The 20555-nt window shown below is 36.1% G+C and overlaps 2 protein-coding genes across 4 annotated transcripts; both read right to left on the reverse strand.

The window, feature by feature from the left end:
- Positions 1-2025: 2025 nt before the first annotated feature.
- Positions 2026-12204, reverse strand: LOC104823729 (DNA polymerase zeta catalytic subunit). 3 transcript variants are annotated; one of them, XM_010555430.1, is made up of 23 exons: positions 11974-12204; positions 11650-11732; positions 11478-11535; positions 11333-11382; positions 11072-11184; positions 10954-10996; positions 10708-10776; positions 9868-10023; positions 9618-9795; positions 9438-9529; positions 8958-9356; positions 7448-8798; positions 6944-7147; positions 6405-6754; positions 6014-6156; positions 5156-5747; positions 4927-5073; positions 4394-4669; positions 4144-4251; positions 3752-3957; positions 3201-3504; positions 2502-3122; positions 2026-2390 (listed from the first exon to the last, which is right to left on the reverse strand). In XM_010555430.1, the coding sequence occupies exons 1-23, from the start codon at positions 12083-12085 to the stop codon at positions 2217-2219; spliced, it is 5829 nt and encodes a 1942-aa protein (XP_010553732.1). In that variant the 5' UTR covers positions 12086-12204; the 3' UTR covers positions 2026-2216. The 3 variants fall into 3 exon arrangements, with proteins under 3 accessions (XP_010553732.1, XP_010553733.1, XP_010553734.1); XM_010555431.1 differs by lacking the exons at positions 10708-10776; positions 10954-10996; positions 11072-11184; ... (2 more) ...; positions 11650-11732; positions 11974-12204 and having other exon boundaries at positions 9618-9791; positions 9868-9960; XM_010555432.2 differs by lacking the exons at positions 10708-10776; positions 10954-10996; positions 11072-11184; ... (2 more) ...; positions 11650-11732; positions 11974-12204 and having other exon boundaries at positions 9618-9798; positions 9868-9947.
- Positions 12205-13100: 896 nt separating this feature from the next.
- On the reverse strand, positions 13101-18266 carry LOC104823730 (linoleate 9S-lipoxygenase 1-like). Its single transcript, XM_010555433.2, has 8 exons — positions 17894-18266; positions 16082-16371; positions 15315-15888; positions 15144-15229; positions 14950-15057; positions 14567-14868; positions 14195-14461; positions 13101-14109 (listed from the first exon to the last, which is right to left on the reverse strand). Exons 1-8 carry the CDS (start codon positions 18090-18092, stop codon positions 13356-13358), a joined length of 2580 nt encoding a protein of 859 aa, XP_010553735.1. The 5' UTR covers positions 18093-18266; the 3' UTR covers positions 13101-13355.
- Positions 18267-20555: the final 2289 nt, after the last annotated feature.

Raw genomic sequence — 20555 nt, forward strand, 5'->3', positions numbered from 1 at the left:
AATGGTTTGATCCTTAAAATTATGGTAAAGTTGAAAACGAATAAATATGGTAAATACTCTTAGATATTCCTACTAAATATGTAAACCCAAAACAAATATTGCCCAGAACCGTAATATATATATTGTTTCACTATTATATTTTCCATATGAATGAAATGTGATATTTTGTCAAAAATTTTAGCAAGTTATCAGTGTCAACAAAAAATACATAATATGAATTTCTAACATTTTTTTTAAGTTTTTTATAATTCCAAGAGAGGAAATATTTAGTACATATTCTAAATAATTTAAATACGATCTGTATAATAAATTTTTTAGTCAACAAAATTACAGAGTTTTTTAAATATCTACTGAAAGTATAAATTGACAATTATTTTTATTTTTACGAGTCATATATATATATATATATATATATATAATATTCTAAACAAATATATTTCATAAATTCTTATATAGATAAAAATATTCCAATTTGGTATACTGTAAAATAAATAAAATTTACATAACTAAGTTGGGTGGTTCAACCGGTAAGTAATATAATAAAGCTCATTTCCAATCCATGTTCGACTTCTCATTTGGAGAGATCGATTCACATGGACTTCTCCGATATAGTTGAGTCAAAGGCCTGGTAAATTTACGGATTATAAAAAAAATTATATTCTATTTTGTTATTTTAAAATTATAGAAAAACTTGGCCAAAAATCTATAATTTTAAAAAACTTTTAACATAGATAATATCGTTTTAATTTGAATTCATTAAGTGTTTTACATTCCACGTCTTATTATAATTTTTATGTGATTTTTGGAAAAGTTATATCCTTCTTATAAGATTTGATCGGTTAAATTTTATTTATATAAATAACTTTACTATTATGTATATAATTATTTAGTTATATGATTATGTTTCTATATCTTATATGTTTAATTTATAGTAGGGATACCAGAATTTGGTTTTAATTTTATATCATACTGACTAACAATTTAATTAAAATGATACAAAATTGTGGTTCGAAATCTAACAAAGTAAGAGTGCGCATTATTTGTTTCAATTGGAGAAAATTCAATTATTTCACCAATCCATTTTTATACATTAACTTCTATTCTGTTTTCTTTACACAAAACCTAAAAAACTATTAGTCCCTTTTTTTTAATATATATAAGTTACTTCTGAATTTTAATTTCTCCAAGTCTTAGAAATTAAAATGTAGCTGGTGTGGCTGGAAAAATAAAACTTTTTTTTGTCGGTGACAAGTATTTTTTATCGTTATTAATGGGCCTTAATCGTAGACCCATGGCCCAAAATCGTAACATGGGCTTGAATAGAAATTACTGAATCATCTTCTTCCTCTCTCGTTCTGTCCACATAATGTGAGATTGTTTCCTAATTCCTATCATTTAGGGCTTCAATACATTTTTTTTTGGGTATTTTGATTCTTTTTTGTATTCTGGGCTTTGATTCGTTTCCTTTGTTCATTTTTAAATAGCATTTTTTGAATTAAAAACTATGTGTTTATTCGCTTTTATATTTAGGATAGAATGTATCCAAATTCGGTTTGTGTTTGCTTCTATTAATTTGTTTGCTTTTGTTTTTTTTATTGGATTGGTTCATGAAATTCATAATCATTAACCTTTAAATTTATTTTATTTTGGATATTCTTGAATTCCCAAATGTCCGTAACTGTCGTCATGGGTTCTGTTTATCCGTAATTTCTCTAATTTCCAGTTATATATGCATATATTTGGTATTTTTCAAATTGTTTTAAAAAGAAAAGAAAATTATTTTTTTCCTCACAAAACAAATAGAATTATGAAAAAAAAAGAAAATAATTAGTAATCTTGTTGGCCCAAATAATTAGAAAATGGAGAAATATCTGTATCATTCTTGGAAACTAAACAAAGTCTAAATGAATGCTGATACTTTTCACCTTTTTGTTTGGTAAGAACGTTTTCAGGCTTTTACCGTAACTAGATTGGGGCTCCTGCTCTTTGTTGGGTGTCAATATATTTAGCTTTCCTCAGCGTAGATGTTACAATTTAGCCATATATATATATATATGCATACATGTAATGACTAACATAACGCAGATGACTATCATACAACAGGTACACCTACATTCGTGTATAATGTATGTGCGTGTCAACAGATATACACACATTTACATTCAGAAAAAGTATAAATAATCGAAGCAACTTCTAGTCTTTATCCATTTTCAGAATCAGAACCATTCGGGCATGCATTTGGGGTAGAGCTGTTTCTGGGTGGCGATGGAGGAGAGGCCACGGAGCTCTTTCTGAACCTTGCGTCTCTCGTAGAAGACGGAGCATGCCAGTGATTTGCATTTCACCCCACTCTCCACCACCCAGTCTCCCCCTCCACACTCTCTGCACATCTGCGCGTTCAGGATCATACATCAAGTTTCAGCCATGGACCGACCGACCCGCGGAATCGGGATTCGATAATATATTAGATCTCGCAAGATCGGCTTAAGGTATATACTTACAGCGGCTAAGTGTTGCATCTCTTTCTCCAACTTGGAAGTTCTCCAAACAATGGTTGCAGCAGCATCGCTTTCTTTCTGCATGCATCCATTGCATAGATGATCTGTGGCCTGAACCAATTCCCCACACAACATGCAATGCTTCGACAGATAATAGTAATCGATTCTAGTCCTGTGCGAAATTCCCGCGTTTAGAGGACGTCGCCGACCGATGGAGTCTCGGGTGGGACGAGGCATCTCCAAAAACCACTGGTTCAAATCTGCACCCACGAGCCCAAATACCCTTTGAAGCGCTGGGATAATTTGTTTATTGATGTAGTATAAGTCGTTTAATCGGTAGGGCGAATCGATATCCAAAAGATCCAATGGATCCACCACCATGTCAACGAGGCGAGCTCCCGGTTCCCCGTGGACCACGACATATGGGACTCGTTCAGCATAGCGTGGCTCTGCCCGTGGGTCTGATCTCATTGCCTTTGTAGCCACAATAGCTGCAGGGGGAAGTAGTGAAGAATCTCTCGAGCTGTAAGTCCCGAGCCGAACTTCTTTGGCGAAAACAAAGTCTTGAAGTGACACCCTCCCTGATAGTATCCGTTTCCACTGGCGATACAAGTACGACTTAACCTGCAAAAATGAAAACCGCAAAATTAGCATGTCGACCTATGCAATCTCAACTTTAATGTGGAAAACCCGAGTTTTTACCTTAGAAATATCCTGATGCTCGAAGAAGAGTCTCAAAGACTGTTCCATTGTTTTGGCAACAGCTTCACAAGTGTCTCTCCGAACAGTTTCGATACCTTTTGCATCGAAGAGAGGCTCGGTCTGGTCACGACTTTCATAGCTGTAACCGACATAGCGTTTCTTGGTAAGAAGGAAACAAGGATGATAGACTTTCTCCATCTTTAAAGTGACCGGATGTGGGTTCATTTTAGTTACTGCAGATGCAATCTCTTGTCCAATTTCAAATGCTTCTTTTACTGTTCGTCCTTTGAGGAGGACAAACATACTGCACAAGTTAAACAAAATTTATTTGAGGCTACACAGAAGAGTAAAATGAAGAAATATCAGTACATAAATACTTGGGCAGATAAATGAAACAGACGTATCACTCGATTGTTTACACTTCTAAGTATAAGAGAAACCTCGAGGACATACTTTATCTTGTAAAAGTTTTAAAAAAAGGTGTTAAATCGACATATATCAGTTAATTCCTATATTCACATCATTCCAGAGAGTAGAGTACGGAAATGTACCTATCGGTGTCGCCATATACAACTCTAGCTTTCCACTTGTCATTCGCATTGACAAACGAAATAGCCTTCTCAAGTGTGCTACGGCCACATTGGACAATACTATCTGCCAACTCTGCACAAGGCATGCGGCCACTGAAGCCAGCGGCGGGGGAGCCATATGTCACGTTCGAAATCAACTTCAAAGCAAGCTGCCTTGCGTTTAATATCTGAAATCAGAAAAAAAAAAAAAAAAAACTTCATCATCAAGTAATCAAGTTGCTTCTTACAAACCGAAATGTTTCAGTCACATACAAAAACCTGAACTAAACTTTAAGCTTCTAAAACTTGTGACACTCTTAAAGCAAAACATAAGGTTGTGAATCCTGCGTCAGATCAAGAATCAGTAATCCTACCCGTTGAAGAACTTTTTCTGAAGGAGTCAACTTTTTCATAGCGTTTTTCACCATAACTCTAGTAGATAATATTTCCTCCAGCAGCCTTGGCAATATACCTTTGCGCACCTAATGTAGAGAGAAAAGTTGGCTCGGTTAAGCGTTTCAAGAAATAGGATAAATCAGCAAAGGAAGAAACAAGAAACTTGATTCTACTGAATATGATGACCTTCGGGACTGCAAACTTCTAATAGCAGGAAGAGGAAGATACCTTTGGATGTACATACATAACGCCATTGGGGGTAAGCAGAATCTGATTTTTTAAATCCTGAAAAACACGAGGCTCAGGAGAGTATGAGCTAACCCCAAGTGTGTTTATCTTTAGGTTTGAAAATTTTCCGAGGCATGTGCAAAAGCACAGATTATACCCAATGATCATTGAAGGGTAGAGAGATTGGAAATCCAAAACAACAACAGGGTCAGAGTAGAAGCCAGATTCTGGTTCCATCACAAGAGGTAAACACTCCATTGCCGGTTGAGAAGCAACCTACAAGCCTAGCCAAACTAAATTAGGAGTCCTAGCAGCATAACTTGTACAAATCCGTAGATTTAGACCAGAGACAGGAAAAAAAGTGAAGAAAAAACAAGAAAAGTTATGCTCTTATAGGTATCAAGAGATCACAGGAAATTTAGGCAAAACTTCTAAAATGCTAACTTTAACATAAGCATGCAATTAACCTCAAGATTTCATTCTAAAGAAAATTAAGTAGAAAACTGCGAAGTGCAAACGAGAATAAATTTAACCTGTTGGTTTCCTGGAGAAATAGCAAGATAATTTTGTGTATGTGCTAATCTCAGAAACATGGATTCGACTCGGTATTGGGATCCTCGGGAGAGAACTGAGAAGAAGTCAATGCCAAACACACGAGCAAGTTCTGACGTTCGGTTTATCTGCAAACAACAGATATGTATTAACGGGATAAATAACTTATGAACAAGTAACTGAATGGAACAACTAGAACATATCACTTACCATATCAAGTTGGCTCATTATCTCGAGATTCAAATTTGCTCTGCGAATCACATATTCTATACATCGATATCTTGCACCTCCAGCACCACTTGAAAACCATTTTGTCAACACTTTATAGGGGATTGATGGGATCTTTCTCCTCAAAACAGCTTCTGCCACAGCTTCAATTGTGTACATGTTAAGTTTCACCTCACCACGCATCAGACGCCATACATTGAGAACAATTCTACCACCAACATGAACGCCACTAGCATGTGTTCGGCCCCACTCATCCACTACTACAGATTCCTCTATTTCAGCAAGATCAGCTATCAATGGATCAGGCATCATATTACCCAGATTTCTCTTCTCATCTATACCCGTTCTTCCAGAAGTCATTGTTATCTGAGATGGTGTTCTAGATATATTATCAAGCAATCTTATACCAAGCCGAGCAGCTCTTTCAGCTAGAAAACCAAGAGAACCACCTTGAATATCCCAGCCCATGAGAATATCTGGGTCCCCTTTACACAAAATCTCAATGAAACGATTAAATAATTGCCTCTCCTCAAGGAAGACAGATACATTGCATCCAGATAGGCCATCAATATTTCTGTAGGGAGATAGCGACAATAAGAATTAACAGGCACAGTAGAAGGATAAAGATGTTAAAATATAAATGGTCAGCAAGTCATAGTAACATGATGAACATTAATTAGCGCAGCAAACTACATGGTGTATGTCTAAACTAGCTTTTCCCATTCAAATGATAGCCATTCCATCTTTCATCAATTCTAATGCGAAGAAGAAAATGAATAAGGCTTTCTCCACATAGAAATTTAAGCTTCAAAAGAACCAAATAAAATTATACTAGACTACCTCTGGCAAACGCTGCTTTGACTAAATAAAAGAACAAATACTTCGGCAGCGGAATCATTATCATTCTGCACTGCAAGAACTATGATATTAACAGCATCAAACCGAGGATCAGGTCGCAGGTCCCCTCTAGACTCTGCATGAATCTGTAAAGTTATGGATGCAAGATATGTATCAAACGAATATTCTTCTCAGAAACAGAAAATATCCTAGTAAATTTACACCACAATTACACCACCCACTTATGTACAAAACAGTTCATATAGGATAAGGGTCCACTTTACAGAAATCATTCTTAATTGCCAAATACCAATATACATCTGAAAATATCACAGTAAACTCTCAGTTTCATATGCGTATTTTCAGAATAAAGGGATTAAATTATAATCAATACCTCTATACTCAGCATTGCAAGTTGTTGCCCAGCACCAATGCTAGCAGGGTCTCGGAATCCAATTTGGCTTAAAGGAGTGGCTCCTGATTCCCCATCAGGACCTGAAATCTGAGACATGTCTTGTGAAACATTAGTCCGCAGATCTAAGTTGACAGACTTTCTCTTGCCCTTCGAAACTGCCTTTGGCTTGGGATAAGCATTCGGCTCTGGGCTGGCAATAACATCATTATGTTGCTCCACTTGCGCACATATAGACCCCACATTGGATGCAGAAGCAGAACTTGTGGAAATCATGCCACAGTCATCACCTGATGGCTTAATTTCTGAATCAACATGACACTGATGGGAACCTGAAAAAGTTCTGTGACGTTAAACAAAAATGCTTTGGACTTCTTTTTCCAGCATCCAACACTAAATCAACTAATTCCAGTCTTCTTAAGTTAAAAAAAAAAAGTCCGAATTGATGTATAATTTCTTTTTCGGGAACATAAAATATGAGAATAAAATGCTACTCAGGCAAGTTACTACTTGTAAAGCACCTTCATCATTTGATATCCATTGTGAAACAGATTTCACAGAAGGAGGAGAAAGGGCAGGCGTTAGCAGGTAAAGGCAAGAGCCATCATTGAGATAATGCGAAGGAACACCAAGAGAAGCTTCTTGGACATGGTGCTTCTTCTTATCCAATTTTACTTTGGTTTCCTCCAAGAAAAAAGGGTGGATCTCCTTGGAGTCTCCCGCCTCTTCCAGAGAAAAAAGTGTACAAGATTTCAGAAGCAACCTCAGAAAGAAGCACATAAGTCCAAAAATTGAATGGGAACAAAAACAAAAACAAAAGCTTCTGCATCACATTAAATTTACTCGACCTAAACTTCAGATTTATAAATTTCAACATCAATGGTATTAATAGGAAAGTAATGAGAAATATATAAAATAAGAATCCCCATCAACAGTTTGGTGAGGCAAAAGATAACACAACCTTATTCTGAATAAAATGATAGAAGAAGCAACAAAACTAGCATTAACAATGTGAATAAAGGTACCTGATCCATTACGCTCTTTGTCATTGGCATGAAGAAATTGGAGAGGAATTGCGAGAGAGTGTGAAGAATCTTGCAGTCTAGAATTTGTGCAGTCGAAAACAGGAGGTTTCCTGTTTAAGGTTACGCATATTAATCTTCCTGCCTCACCAATTACAATGGCAGACATATGTTCATGCTCATCGCCAGCGTTTTGTGTATTTGTCATCGCTATGCCAATGAGTTCATTGCTTGACACCTTTTCTCCTGGTTCTAGAGAAGTTCTTTGTTCCTCACTGAGATCATGTGAACTATCTAGCCCTCCATGTGGAACTGTTGCAACTGTAAAGAGGCTTGCCACTGGATTCATGTTTTGTCCAACCGTCTCATTAGCCGAATTATTATCAATAGAGTGGAACTTAGCAGACTGAGTCTCAGACAAAGAATAATGCCCGCGGACATTACAGTAAGAATTTCTAACTTCTACAGCAGATAAAGTCTGAGGAACATAACCATAATAAGGTTCACCAAATTGAGCAGAAAAATCAGGTTCTTGTTTCTTGACCTGAGATCTCAAAGAAGGCGTCCACTCCTCTTTCTTGGGGTCCTTAGAATCTTTAGTCTCCGTTGAAACCTTCATAAACTTGGCATGTTCTGACTCAGGTGATTCTGCACGGCATAACCGTTTCTTCCTCATCAAGTCCCGCAAAGAACATCCAGCCAAAACTTTTACATCCATTGCATTAGAAGCATCTGTATTTGGTTCTCTGATTGAAACATTTGACTTATTTCTTAACTCAGTTGCAGCCTCTAAACTTTTGGTTGTTACACGAAATTTCTCCCTGATGTCTGAACGAATCGACTCAAACTCATTCTCAAGATTTCTCGTCAATGAAAAAGGTAAAGGTCCCCACATAGATTTGCTCTGCTTGCGCCTACTACAGAAGCTCCTACCCATCTTCACTGACACTTTAGTCTTATTTAAATCACTCTTTGTGTATCTCTGGAATGAATTATCACTTGATCCATCTGAAATGGAGATTTCTGGAGCATCACCAGAGGCCTCTGTTTCAGAAGATTCTTTGGCTGACAAAGTTTGAGGATTTCGACTATGAAGATCAGTACATGAAGCCCCTTCATTCAGATCTCCTATGTCAGGTAGATCTTCTTGTGAATCAAGGATGTCTTGGCATTCCTTTTGGGATTGGCTTTCATAATCTGTATTAGCCTTTACAAGAACTTTATCAATTGACACTGATGGCAACAAAGGACTAATGATACTTTCCCGCAGAAGTTCATCATCGGAGTTTATCTCCTCAACAGCCTGGGATGAGGCAAGCCACTTTAAGAGACCCAAGGCTTCAGCATCTGTAGCCTGGAAAATACAAGATATAGAAATGAGACTACATATTGAACGAAAAGTGAAATCTCCAATGTGAAAGAGACAAAAAAAAAAAGAATGCAAAATCAGCTTTAAAATCCCCTATATAGGAAAACAATTAGCATTACATGATGCAGGAAAAACAGATGTCACCTTAAATTCTGGTGATACTGTTATTTCAGGTCTGTCTCGATCGGTTAGTGGTCTAATATATGCATCATGTTCCGTGGACAGTACTTCATTCATCTCTTTAGATGGAGAATGATGTGCAGATAAGGAGAACTTACTGTCTCCATCAACTGTATGATGCAAAACTTGCAAATCAGAACTTTCAGGTTTGACCTGTGGATCTAGGTCAGCTGGAGATGATGCAGTAGGCTTCAAATTAGACTGGGATAAAGATAAGTTATGTTCAACTTCAACTTGCAGTTCTTTTAATTGATTTTCAAAACCAACATGATGTGACAGAGTCTTCAACACATCTTCAACAAACGGTTTGCCAGGATCAGGAGGTATAGCTGCCTCGTGCTTCCCAGTCCTTTCATATTCTTCCTGAAACAAAAATAATGCAGCTGTTCAAGGAACTACCAACCAAATAACTCTGGATTCACAAAAGAAAGCCGGGAGCAAAACCTCCCAGATTGCCACTAGAGACTGAACCATCCTGACATCGGACTGAGTTTGTGAAAGAGAGTTGTACATTTTAAATTGTTGATTAATAATATCTGCAAGAAATAAATGACCAGTGAGTTCATTAAAAAGTGCATCCCTAGGTGAAACAAACACAAGGATACTTCTTTTCAGGAAGCTAACCACTAACGGAAGCATCTCCCTCAAGTTCACAGAGACTCTGACGTCTGTAATGGTGCCTAAGCTGGCTCTGGCTCAAAGGTGTATCAGATTCACCAGAAAGATGCCACATCCAATGACCTGGGATTGTCGAGGAGGTCCAAACAGGGGTTTTGAAGCTTGCTCCAAAACTTGAACCTGCCTACTAAAGTGTTTCAGCATCATAAATAGTCGTGGAGGATAGTAGCTCTTTAAGCAACCAAATTACAGTTACCTGAAAATCAACATTTGCAACAGCCAAACCATCCTTCTCCTGCCTCAAAAATCTATCACAATCAAATCCTCCCGGAAAAAAATGGTGAGGAACTGGATTACGGAATTTCATCTTTGATATATGCACATGACCCATTCCATACAAATTATAGTCAACCTGTAGAAGATAACCATTAAATTTCCAGCAGCGGAGACACATTGACACAAACAAGGAAATGCCGGTATTTCAATAACACAAGTAGAAAAACCAGAGTACTTTAAATTAATGGAGAGAAGGAATAAAGCATTTAAGGTTTGGTTGGCCAGATTCAAGAGTGAACAATCTAAGATGGAACATAGCCGTAAAAGGCAAAACAATAGCTACAATTTAGTTTCAAGATCCCAACAGATGGTTCTCAAACTGACAGTAATAAATATGGTAAGATCGGTATTACTTATTGCCAGCATATCGAACCCCCGATTCACCAAAAATATTGGAGATAGATTTAATCTATTAATCCTGAAATGGTAGCATCCCCAACCAGAAAATCTTTTCATTTTTAATTCAAGTCAAGTGGCTATCAGCAAGATCTATTTTAGCTTTTCAAACCCAAAAATTACAAACCCATGAGCCGCAAAATCATAATTGCATAGGCTAATAACTTAAGATCAGATTGTGGGTTACATTCAGCAAATTGACTAATAAATCAACTTTCCATATGGCTAACCAGGCACCAGAATAAAGCTAAAAAGAGAGCATAGGTTATCAAGCTGGTAGTTATATTTATCCATAAACTTGTAAACCTTCACAAATACCTAGTAGGTAGAATATCTCTTTTCCAGACATAAGAATGCAAATTACCAGAAACTGGAGGATAAAAGGAATATGAGACTCATATGGCTGCAGACTTTTGCCAAAAAGGTCGCCTGCCTGGTAGGAAAAGAAGATTAAGCTCAATAGCAAAAAACAGAAACATTGAATATATAAACTACTAACATAAGCATACACATAAAAATGGCCATCACTATTTTGTATACAAGTTACAACATTAGATACATGACACATAAGCTGAAGATTGAAGGTGGCTAAGGGACTCAGATATCATACCAGAAGAAGATTGGCAGCACGGGCGACATCATGAGGATGATAGCTATTATACAGTTAAGGTGTATAAACTCTAAATATTCCCAAGGAAAAGGATACTGTACTTAAATATACAGGATACACATACATCTTCACAAAAGCCTCTTCTGATGAATGATAACCATAAAACTTCTTTGCGCTTACAATTTCACAACAATGTACATGTTGCCTTTTTGAAGCAGCATTACCCTTAGGCTGCATATCCATATCAAGATTCATCAAGAAACAGAAATAAATATACACACATATACACATAAACACAGTTGGGATCTAAACAAATACCAAAATGAAGTCAAAATCGATACTAGGGGATCATAGTTCATTTGGACTACATAACACAGACCTTTAGAGCTTTCTCCAATTCAAGGGATACCGCATGTGTATATGCATCAGCTGCAAGGAAGGACATGGTGAAAATGTCATCAATGCAGACTAGCTAACTACAATATGTTGCTCAGTAAAGTTATTAAAAGTGATATTCTTCATACCTCCTCCATGATGATCAAGCGGAATGTCCAAACATGGAACATATAAATACGGAAAAGCCTGCAAGAAAAAATGCTCTAACTCAGGAAACTCAATTTGAGAGAGAAAAAGGAACAGGCAAAAGTCACTGACAAACAATCATATCCTCGATAGAAAGCGAAACAGCAAACTTACTCGATGAATATGCAAGCAAGTCTTTTGACCAGCAGGTGTGGAGCCATATATCCTTATGACAGGGACTTCATTCACCACCCCACCTTCACGCCCAATGATAAATCGCATTTAGAACTATAGCCAAAGAACTACCTTCAAACTAAAACTAACGGATATGAAAATTGTTCTTCCGTTTGGTCTCCATTTCAATAAAGGGCCAACGGAGTACTGTCGAATCATACTAATACCCAATATGAAAGTAACGAGAGAGTAGCAGGATCGTCGGATCAACTGAGTGGTCATGTAAAAGATTTCTACAGGAATTCACAGGGGTTTCTTCGTCACCTTGGAAGATACTGTAGCAGACATCATATCCAGGGATCGGAGCCGCCATATAGTAATCGATCGAAACAATCCGTAAGCTGAAAACATTGGAATCCGACTGCGAATCCCCCATGAGTGCTTCAGATGAAGAGAGAGAATAGATAGATAGGAAATTAAGCGAAGCTAAGAACTTCTGACGAAAAATCCCCAAATTTTGTTTGGCGCCAGTTTTCTAGGGTTTTATATAAGAAAGGGAAAGATTACAAAGTGGAGTCTGGAGACCAGGCATCGCATGGTCAGTGGATTCTCAAGCACTGAACTTTAAATTACCATTTCAACCTCAATTTAATTCATAATTACGATCTTGCCGGATCACATTTAATGAAAAATTGTTTTGGTTTTCATATAAATCCAAGTCATACGAAAGTTAAAAAGAATCAATCAACAGATAATAAAATAATTGGATTACGATTATAAAAAAAAAAAAAGAATGCCGAATCGTGTGATCAAATTGATTGCGAAGAATTTTTACATTTTACAGAGATAGCGTTCAAGATTGTGTTTATGTTGTGTTTTAACCTTGGCTTATTTTGGAGGGGCTCGACATCATCTTTAACTAAAAAATTCATGTGGTACATATTGGATGTGACTTTCAATTGTTTTTATTAAAAAAAATATAACTGTTTATTCCTTTTGACGCTGAATTTTGGTTTTCTAAATTATTCGTTTTTTATTTAAAAAATATATTTTCTAAAAAGAATTGTTTCATTCATTTTTATTATTTTATATTAAATTTTCGTTCCGTTAATTTGAGTTAATAAAGATTATATTCAATTAATGTTTTAAAATATGATTGTCTATATATATATATATATACATAACATCACCTGTAGATGTAGATTCAAATCAGTTATTTTTTTATAAACTGACAAATATTTTGGTTTACTTGGGGAAGAGACAACCGAAATCTAATCCCCAAATGCTCTATAGTTTTTTTTTCTTTTTTTTGGTGTTATTTTTTCATTGTTAATAAGAATTTTAAACGATAGCATATATTTTTTTAGGAAAAAAAAAACAAAATTTGGTATGTTTTATGTTTCTCTAAAATTAGCATATTGAAATTAAAAATGTTCAAACACGAGAGGGGAGAAAAGGTAATTATTGCAGGGTTTATTTAAGATATTAATAATGCATCATAACAACACGAACCGACCCCACTCACTGGTTCGACCGGTCGAATGAACAACCGCTTATACCAACAACCAACACCTAACCTGCGAAACACGTAGCATGAGAGAACACGACTGATACGAAATAACCAAAGAGAAGAATCACAGACACACACACACACAAATCATGCCATAATGACATTGCTTAACCAAATCCAACGGCTGAGAATATTCTCAGATGGATACACTGTTCGGAATTCCCTTCCCAGTAATTCCACCTTCACTGGTCGGAAACATCAAAGTGTACGGCATTTTCACCGGACCGTTCCTGTTCTTGAGCGAAACGTCGTCGTTTCTCTCGACGATCTTCCTCTCGATCTCCGCTAATCTCTCACCAAACCTAGAAAACGCTTCCAACGCTTCGTTCTCCGTCGTCCATTCATTAGAATCTCGCTGCCCCAAGTATACCTCGTCACTCGAATGCCTCGACAGAATCTCGATAATCGAAATCCCGAGAAGTGTCTGAATCTGAGCAGTGATCGTCCTCAAGAACACTTTGTCCGGGTTTTTCTCGAGTTCTTCAAACTCTCGAGTTCCCTTTTCAGGCATGAACTGACGACTAATGGTCGGACGGTTCGGCATGTACCCTGCAATAGGGTATTGTCCGAAATTCACGGATGCGTGGAGAGCGGAAGCGATCCAGATGATTATGGTGCAAGAATCGATAAGTTCTTTGCGGGTTTGCATCTTTGGCCACCAAAGTTCGGACTTTTTATCGCCATGACCTTCCTCTCGGATCTCCTTCCACCATGTTTGGAGCTCGGTGTCGTTTCTGACATCGTCATCGGTCTTGTAGTAGAACGAGATGTAGTCTCGGACCCATGACTCAATCGCTGACCAGATCTCGAGCCCGTCTACTGCATATGGATAGTCTTTTACCCTAAGGCGCAACCCTTGTGGCGCCTCGGGGTCCTCAATTGCCATACCTCTGCAATTTCAGAAACATAAACGCGACTTTGGGTAATTTATCGAATTTAAATGAAAATTTGAGTGTAAAGAACAATTTTGTGTACCTCTTTTTGAGATCTGCTGGTAAGGCTTGGTCAGGGAAAGTCCAGTAATGCTTGTAGATGAAGGATGACATTTCCATGGCGTATTTAGCAGGGTAGACAGTTGTTTCTAGAATGCCGCCTCCGTTGATAAGGATTTGCCGAGCGAATGCATTGATGTTCATCGTGTCCCGATAGTGAGGTTGCAGGAGTTTGTAAACAGGGTGAAGAGCGCTCAGCTGCCTGTTCGTGGCGATCACGAAAGGCTCAATCACAGCATGCGTGTTCAACCTGAGAAAATTAAAACAAAACTCAAAATAGAAGCAAAATCTGCTTCTTTGAGGGTATAAATCATAAATCGTAAACCCTAAACCCATCTTGACGGGAAAATCTTACCAGTGGCTGATGAGCTGATGGTTACCGGAGTCATTCACACCGACATAAGCCTTCGCCAACTGCCATAAGGAGTCCTGAACTCCATCGCCGGGTGTATAAACTTCACTCAGAGCTCCAAATCTGTCACCATCAGGATGAGGCAAGCTAAGCTCTATCACTAGTGGCTTCAAGGTCCCATCTTCTTTCAAGAACAGAAGCGTCCTAGTTGCGTAAGTCTTGGTCCCAGTCATGTTTACGCGTCTCAAGTATGGCATCAGCGTGTCATGGTGGTCAAGTATGAACAATCTTGCCTTTTCGAGTGCCTAGGAAAGAAAGCCAGATAATGTGTTTGAAATCGAGCTCCATTTTCGCCAAAATCACTTATCTACTTGATTATAATTTACCTCTTCCACGTTGAGCCCCTCTAGATTGTGCTCTATGTGGGTTTTGGTGATAGTACTGGTTTGGTTACCGTACATTTGGCTGTCAAGCTTACTCTTTGGAGGAAACTCCTGCAGGTTAATTAGCCACAGATAATGTAAGATATCAGAAGATCTAAGACAGCGAAATATCGGTATCCGCTAGGAGTTGATGTGACCTCGAGAAGGCGAATGACGACAGGGTTCAGCCCGGCAAGCATTTCTCTGGCGAATTCTTCATCGGTTCTCCACGCAGATTTGTCCTCTGGAAAGAAAAATAAAACATAGTATAAAGGGTATTCTTCGAAATGCATGAGAGAACTTGATGAAGAAGAAGAAGAAATTAATACCTTTGATGATCTGAGGCTCTGGATACTTGAGCAATTTCGCACCATCAGTTCTGAAGATCTCCCTTAGCAGCTCGAGAGGTATATTGTTTCTGATATTATCGAAAAAAGACTGATTTGGCAGATCGATTCCTTCTTCGTAGATCTTAAGAACATCTTCAAAAGAATCAAACTCATTTGGACTCTTATCGAACACAGCCTCAAGTGCAGGCTGGACAATCTGAACGATAGATTTCAGCGCAAACACCAGAAAATCAGACATCTTCAAGTGTCCGAATCTCTCGTCTCTTGGAACGTAGACGTTTAGGCTCGATGTGATCGGTAACCTGCTCTCGGTATTAGGATCTTCTTTGGTCGGTTTCCGTCCAGTTCGTCCCCTTCTCGGGTACGGATACTCTTCAGATCCTCCGAGAACAGGTCGTGGGTTCTTCGGTGGGTCGCCCAAGTCATTGTAATAAGCATAGTCATAGACTCTGTCCCCTTCCTTGAGCTCTCCTTTGCCGGTTCCTCTCAAGCTCACAAGCTCTTTTTCTCTGTACTGTACCAGCGGCTCAGGCGTCTGGCTTGGAAGATACGTCTGCACATATGATAACATCGAACTCAAAAGCGATTTCTCAGCTCCAATGGATTCCAAGCTCACTCATCTATCCAATCCATCAATCATTCCCGTGCTAAAAACGTAATAAGATGATCTCGTATAGCAGCTACCCTACTCGCTCCCTGTCAACATCAAAACGCCAAACAAGAACAAGAATGAAGAGAAGCTTTACCTTGTTGGAGAAGAAAACTCGGTCTTTCTCGTAGGTATGAGAAGGGTAAACCCAGGAGTTGCAGAGGAAATGGACTCTGCCATGGCCAGGGACGTCTTCAAGAGTGAGGCTCTTGAGATAAAACTCACTGAAATGATCGTTTCTGATCGCGAAAGCTCCCGGAAACCCGAAACCGTTCTCGTAATCGAATGTGACTTTGAACGCAGATTCGCCGGCGGTTAAAGGAGTGATCGTGGTGATCCATTCCTCCAAGTGAGCTGGTTTCCCGAGTTTTCCTTTTGACCCGTTTCCTAACGTTTTCAGAAAGAAACAGAGAAAAAAAAATCGGTACAATGGGGATATGTATTTCTTTTTTTTTTCATCAATATGAATTTATGAATTTGAAAGGGAGAAACTTTTTTTTATTACAAAAAGTTCCCAATTTGCGGAGAAAACGACGAAAACTTCTTTACAGATACAACCAAAATGTTTCTCTAAATGAAATATGCAATGATGGCATAAACTGGTCTACATATGGGTGACCACCGACCAAAATGTATCAGCTAATTTATTGAACTTTGCCAAACTCTCGTCTTTTTTCTCTATTTTTCATTTTTAAGATTTTATGTTATACCTATCATATGTGTGTGTATATATACAACAGAAACATATACAAACATTGGGTTTTTAATCCATCCAAACTTTTTTTTTAAATTATCCATTTTAACTTAAATTTCTAAAAAAATAGTTTAATACCCCCCCCCCAAATCAATTTTCGTTAATGTCTTTTCTCAACCCGCAAACCACAACTGCTACGTGTAGCGACGCTACTTGACTATTAGTTGGATATATTTAAATTGAATATTTTAATCGAGTTTTTGCAGCTCCAAACCGAACAAAATATTCGAGGACAAAAAATGCCAAAACAAATAATAAAAGCAAGAATAAAAAGTAAATAAATCCGTATAAAGATACGAGCTTTCTTGCTGAAGAAGAAGAATCCCTTCGTATGAAACAAACAAACAAATTATATTCGAAACTTGGACCGATCTACTCTTTTCTTTTGGACGGCTAATCTATTTTAGACCGGATCTAAAATTAATTACAATCTGTCCAAAAACCAGCTTTATAATCAAACCGGACGGGTTCCATCCGGTCTTGTAGAAAGAATATCATGCAGATATCAGCACGAAATAACCGATTTTCTAAACCAAGACCATATCAACGTGTGCATGTCCGGTTCTCTTTGGGAAATTTTTTCACATCATTGATAAAAAAAATACCATGATATTATTATGTAAATTTTGTGAAATTTATGTTTTATTTTAACAGAAAAGTAACTGTTTTATACGGACTAATAATTGAATAAAATAAAATAATGGAAAAATATAATTTATAAAAAAAATGGAAAATATAAAATTAATAAATTATACCGTAGTTACCAAAAGAAAATTCATCACTCTGTCTGATCTAGATTATTATATATGTATCTTTTAACTTATCATTCCATTCGTCGATTTTAATAAACAGCTACAAGTTATTGCTTTGATTCATTTAATAATATAAAATTTTCTCAATTAGTTTTTAGTTGCAAAAATTGGAGATACTTTAATTTTGCATTCAACAAAATATAAATGTTTAAAAATAACATAAAATTTCAAAAGCGAAAACATATCAAACGCCAGAAATTTCTGGAAAACCTAAAGAAAGCGAAAGAAAATGAGAATCCGATTCCTTCATCCAAAAGAAAACGAAACAGATAACGACGACCAGATTAAAGTAAACGGAAAGCGTGGAAAATCTATTCGAATTTCGAGGAAAATGCATAGAAACCTGAGTCTGCAACATCGGAGCTGATGAGTCGGAGAGTGACTTTGTTCCCCAGAAATTCAGTGAGACGATCCAGAAATGAAGCGTTGAAATCGTTGAAATCGAGAACGTTCTTCTTCATCAGAACCACCGTTCCCTTCACCTTAGCTCCGGCGCCGGAATCGTCGCCGCCGGAGAGAAGATCCACCAGTTGTCCGATCATTGTCCCACGGAATCTCCGAAGAAGAGAAACTTAGATTCGCCGAGAATTTCAAATCAGAGATTTCCCGCTCTCGCTATCCCTCTTCTCTCTCTCTCTTTTTCTTCTTATTTCTCTGTGAATGTTTTCTTTCCTTCTGAGCTCAAAAATCTGTGTATCAATGGAGTAGCGGTTTATGTCGGTTGGGTATTTTATAGAGGGAGAAAAAGGTATGGAGATTTCTTTAAAAATTAATTAATTCCAAAAATATATTTCTTATATATCAATAATTGCATACTTATTAATTCGCGGTGATTTGAAAAAAAAAACTGTACATATATTATATTATATTAATTTTTTTTATAAAATATATTATATTTAAACTTTTTCTAAAATAAACTTGGTAAACCAGATTTAAAAGGTATAGAGTTGAATTATCGTATCCCATCGAATTTTTTTTGGATAAAGATCCTTTGGAATCGTGATCTCAAGAGTCAAGATCAAGTTACCAATGCGTTTACTAAACTCTTAGCTATGGATCAATTGCAATACATTTTATCCAAGATGATGGGAATATATAAATTGTATTTGCTCTTATCTCCGTTCGAATTTCGATTCATGGTTTAGCTGGTTTACGTCTAAATTGAGTTTGTTACATTTCTATTGCTAATTTAATTTTTGAATTTTCTTTTTCACTCTATTATTATAAAAATAGACGTATTTTTCAAAGACCTTGCGATTAAAACATATTTTTTATTTAATTTTTATTCACCATTAGTTTAAAAAGTAGTATAATATCGAGGCTATTTTCCTACATCATTTGTATTTTAGCCATTATTGGATAACTTGTAATTGTATACCTATAGAATCATTTATTGCAGCTTCCATGTTCTTCTTTATTTGTAGTAACAACGCGTGAATTCTGGCATATACGGTCTAAATTGGTTTGGTTTTGTTTTGTTCAGCTTGATTTTGATTGGATTGTTTTTATTTTTATTTTTTTTTAGAAAAATTATGTTCAATTTTCATATTATATTCGATTTTCTTTGATGTTGATTACTATTTAGTTTTTATTAATAAAAATATTTAGTTTTTAAATATATTATATTTTTTCAAATTTGATGATATTTTCACTATCTAAAAAAAACTTGCATTGTTATTTCAGATAACATGTATTTTATTTTATTCGTTTACTGATTAAATCAAGAATTAGACCATTACTAATATATTATAATTTGTTTATTAATTTATTAATCGTTGATGTAACTAATCAATTAGCCGTCTTTTTTTTAACAATTAATGCTATCTAATCTATAATCAACAGTACTACATCAGCAATTAGTTAATCTCATCACGGAAAGACTAATTGGTTAAAAAATAATTGCTACCGTTACGTGCTTTCACATGTATAAGGGCATTATTGAAATATACTTTTTTTAATTATTGAAATATATAAGATGATAAATCTGTAAATTGGTAATTTATTTATACAAACATTTTATCTTTAATAAAAAATAATATAAGATTTCATTTTATTTCAGATGGAAAATCAAATTTTTGGTTTAAGGTTTTTTTTACTTGAGATACATTAATTTTTCTTGTAATATATACAATATATTTTTTTAATAGATTTTCTTGTTAATTTTAAAATTTTTTATATAGGGTTCGACTGGTTGTACCGCAGCGGTTGCGGTTGCGGGTGGCAGCGTTTTCAAAACGTTTGATAGCGATTATAAATGATTAGTATTGACTGGTTGAGAAGTTGCTGTTAGTAGCGATTGCGGGTGGGTGCAGTTAGAAGTGAATGGTTCATTACGGTTGCGGTTGCGTTTTGATATAAATTGTCAAAAAAAATATTATTTAAAAATAATTTTTTATAATAGTTTTAATTAAATTTTTCGTATCATTTTATTTACTAAATTTATAATAATTAAATAATAAATTTAAAATAAAAATATTATCAATTTAATTTATTTTCAAGTAAAAAAATAATTTTATTATAAAAATTATTAAAAATAATCATTATTAAACCTAAAAATTATACTATTGTATTTTTTTTTATTAAAATATAATACTAAAAAATAATATCAAATCATAACACTAAACAAAATCATCACCAATATATATATTAATGTTTTATATAATTTCTAATAAAAATATTTTAGTTTTTTTATCAAAACGCTGGAAACCGCTACCAAAACGCAAGTTGGAAGCTGCGATTAGAAAACACAAGTTTGGTTGCGGTTGCGGTTCAACCAGTCAGTTTTTCAATCGCCCTCAACCGCCAGAAACCGCAACCGCTCCGTTTACGGGTGGCGGCGGTGCAACCAGTCGGCCCCATAGTCTATTTTAAAAGTATATCCATCCCGTTCTTTAAAGTCCACAAGATAACTTATTTATTTAGAAAAATCTATGAATTAATTATAAATGCTATTGTGATATTTATAATGATATATTGATTGATTTGGGTAGGATGTAAGATTATTT

This window comes from Tarenaya hassleriana, unplaced genomic scaffold, assembly GCF_000463585.1.
Source record: "Tarenaya hassleriana unplaced genomic scaffold, ASM46358v1 Cleome4, whole genome shotgun sequence".
Classification (NCBI taxonomy): Eukaryota; Viridiplantae; Streptophyta; class Magnoliopsida; order Brassicales; family Cleomaceae; genus Tarenaya; species Tarenaya hassleriana.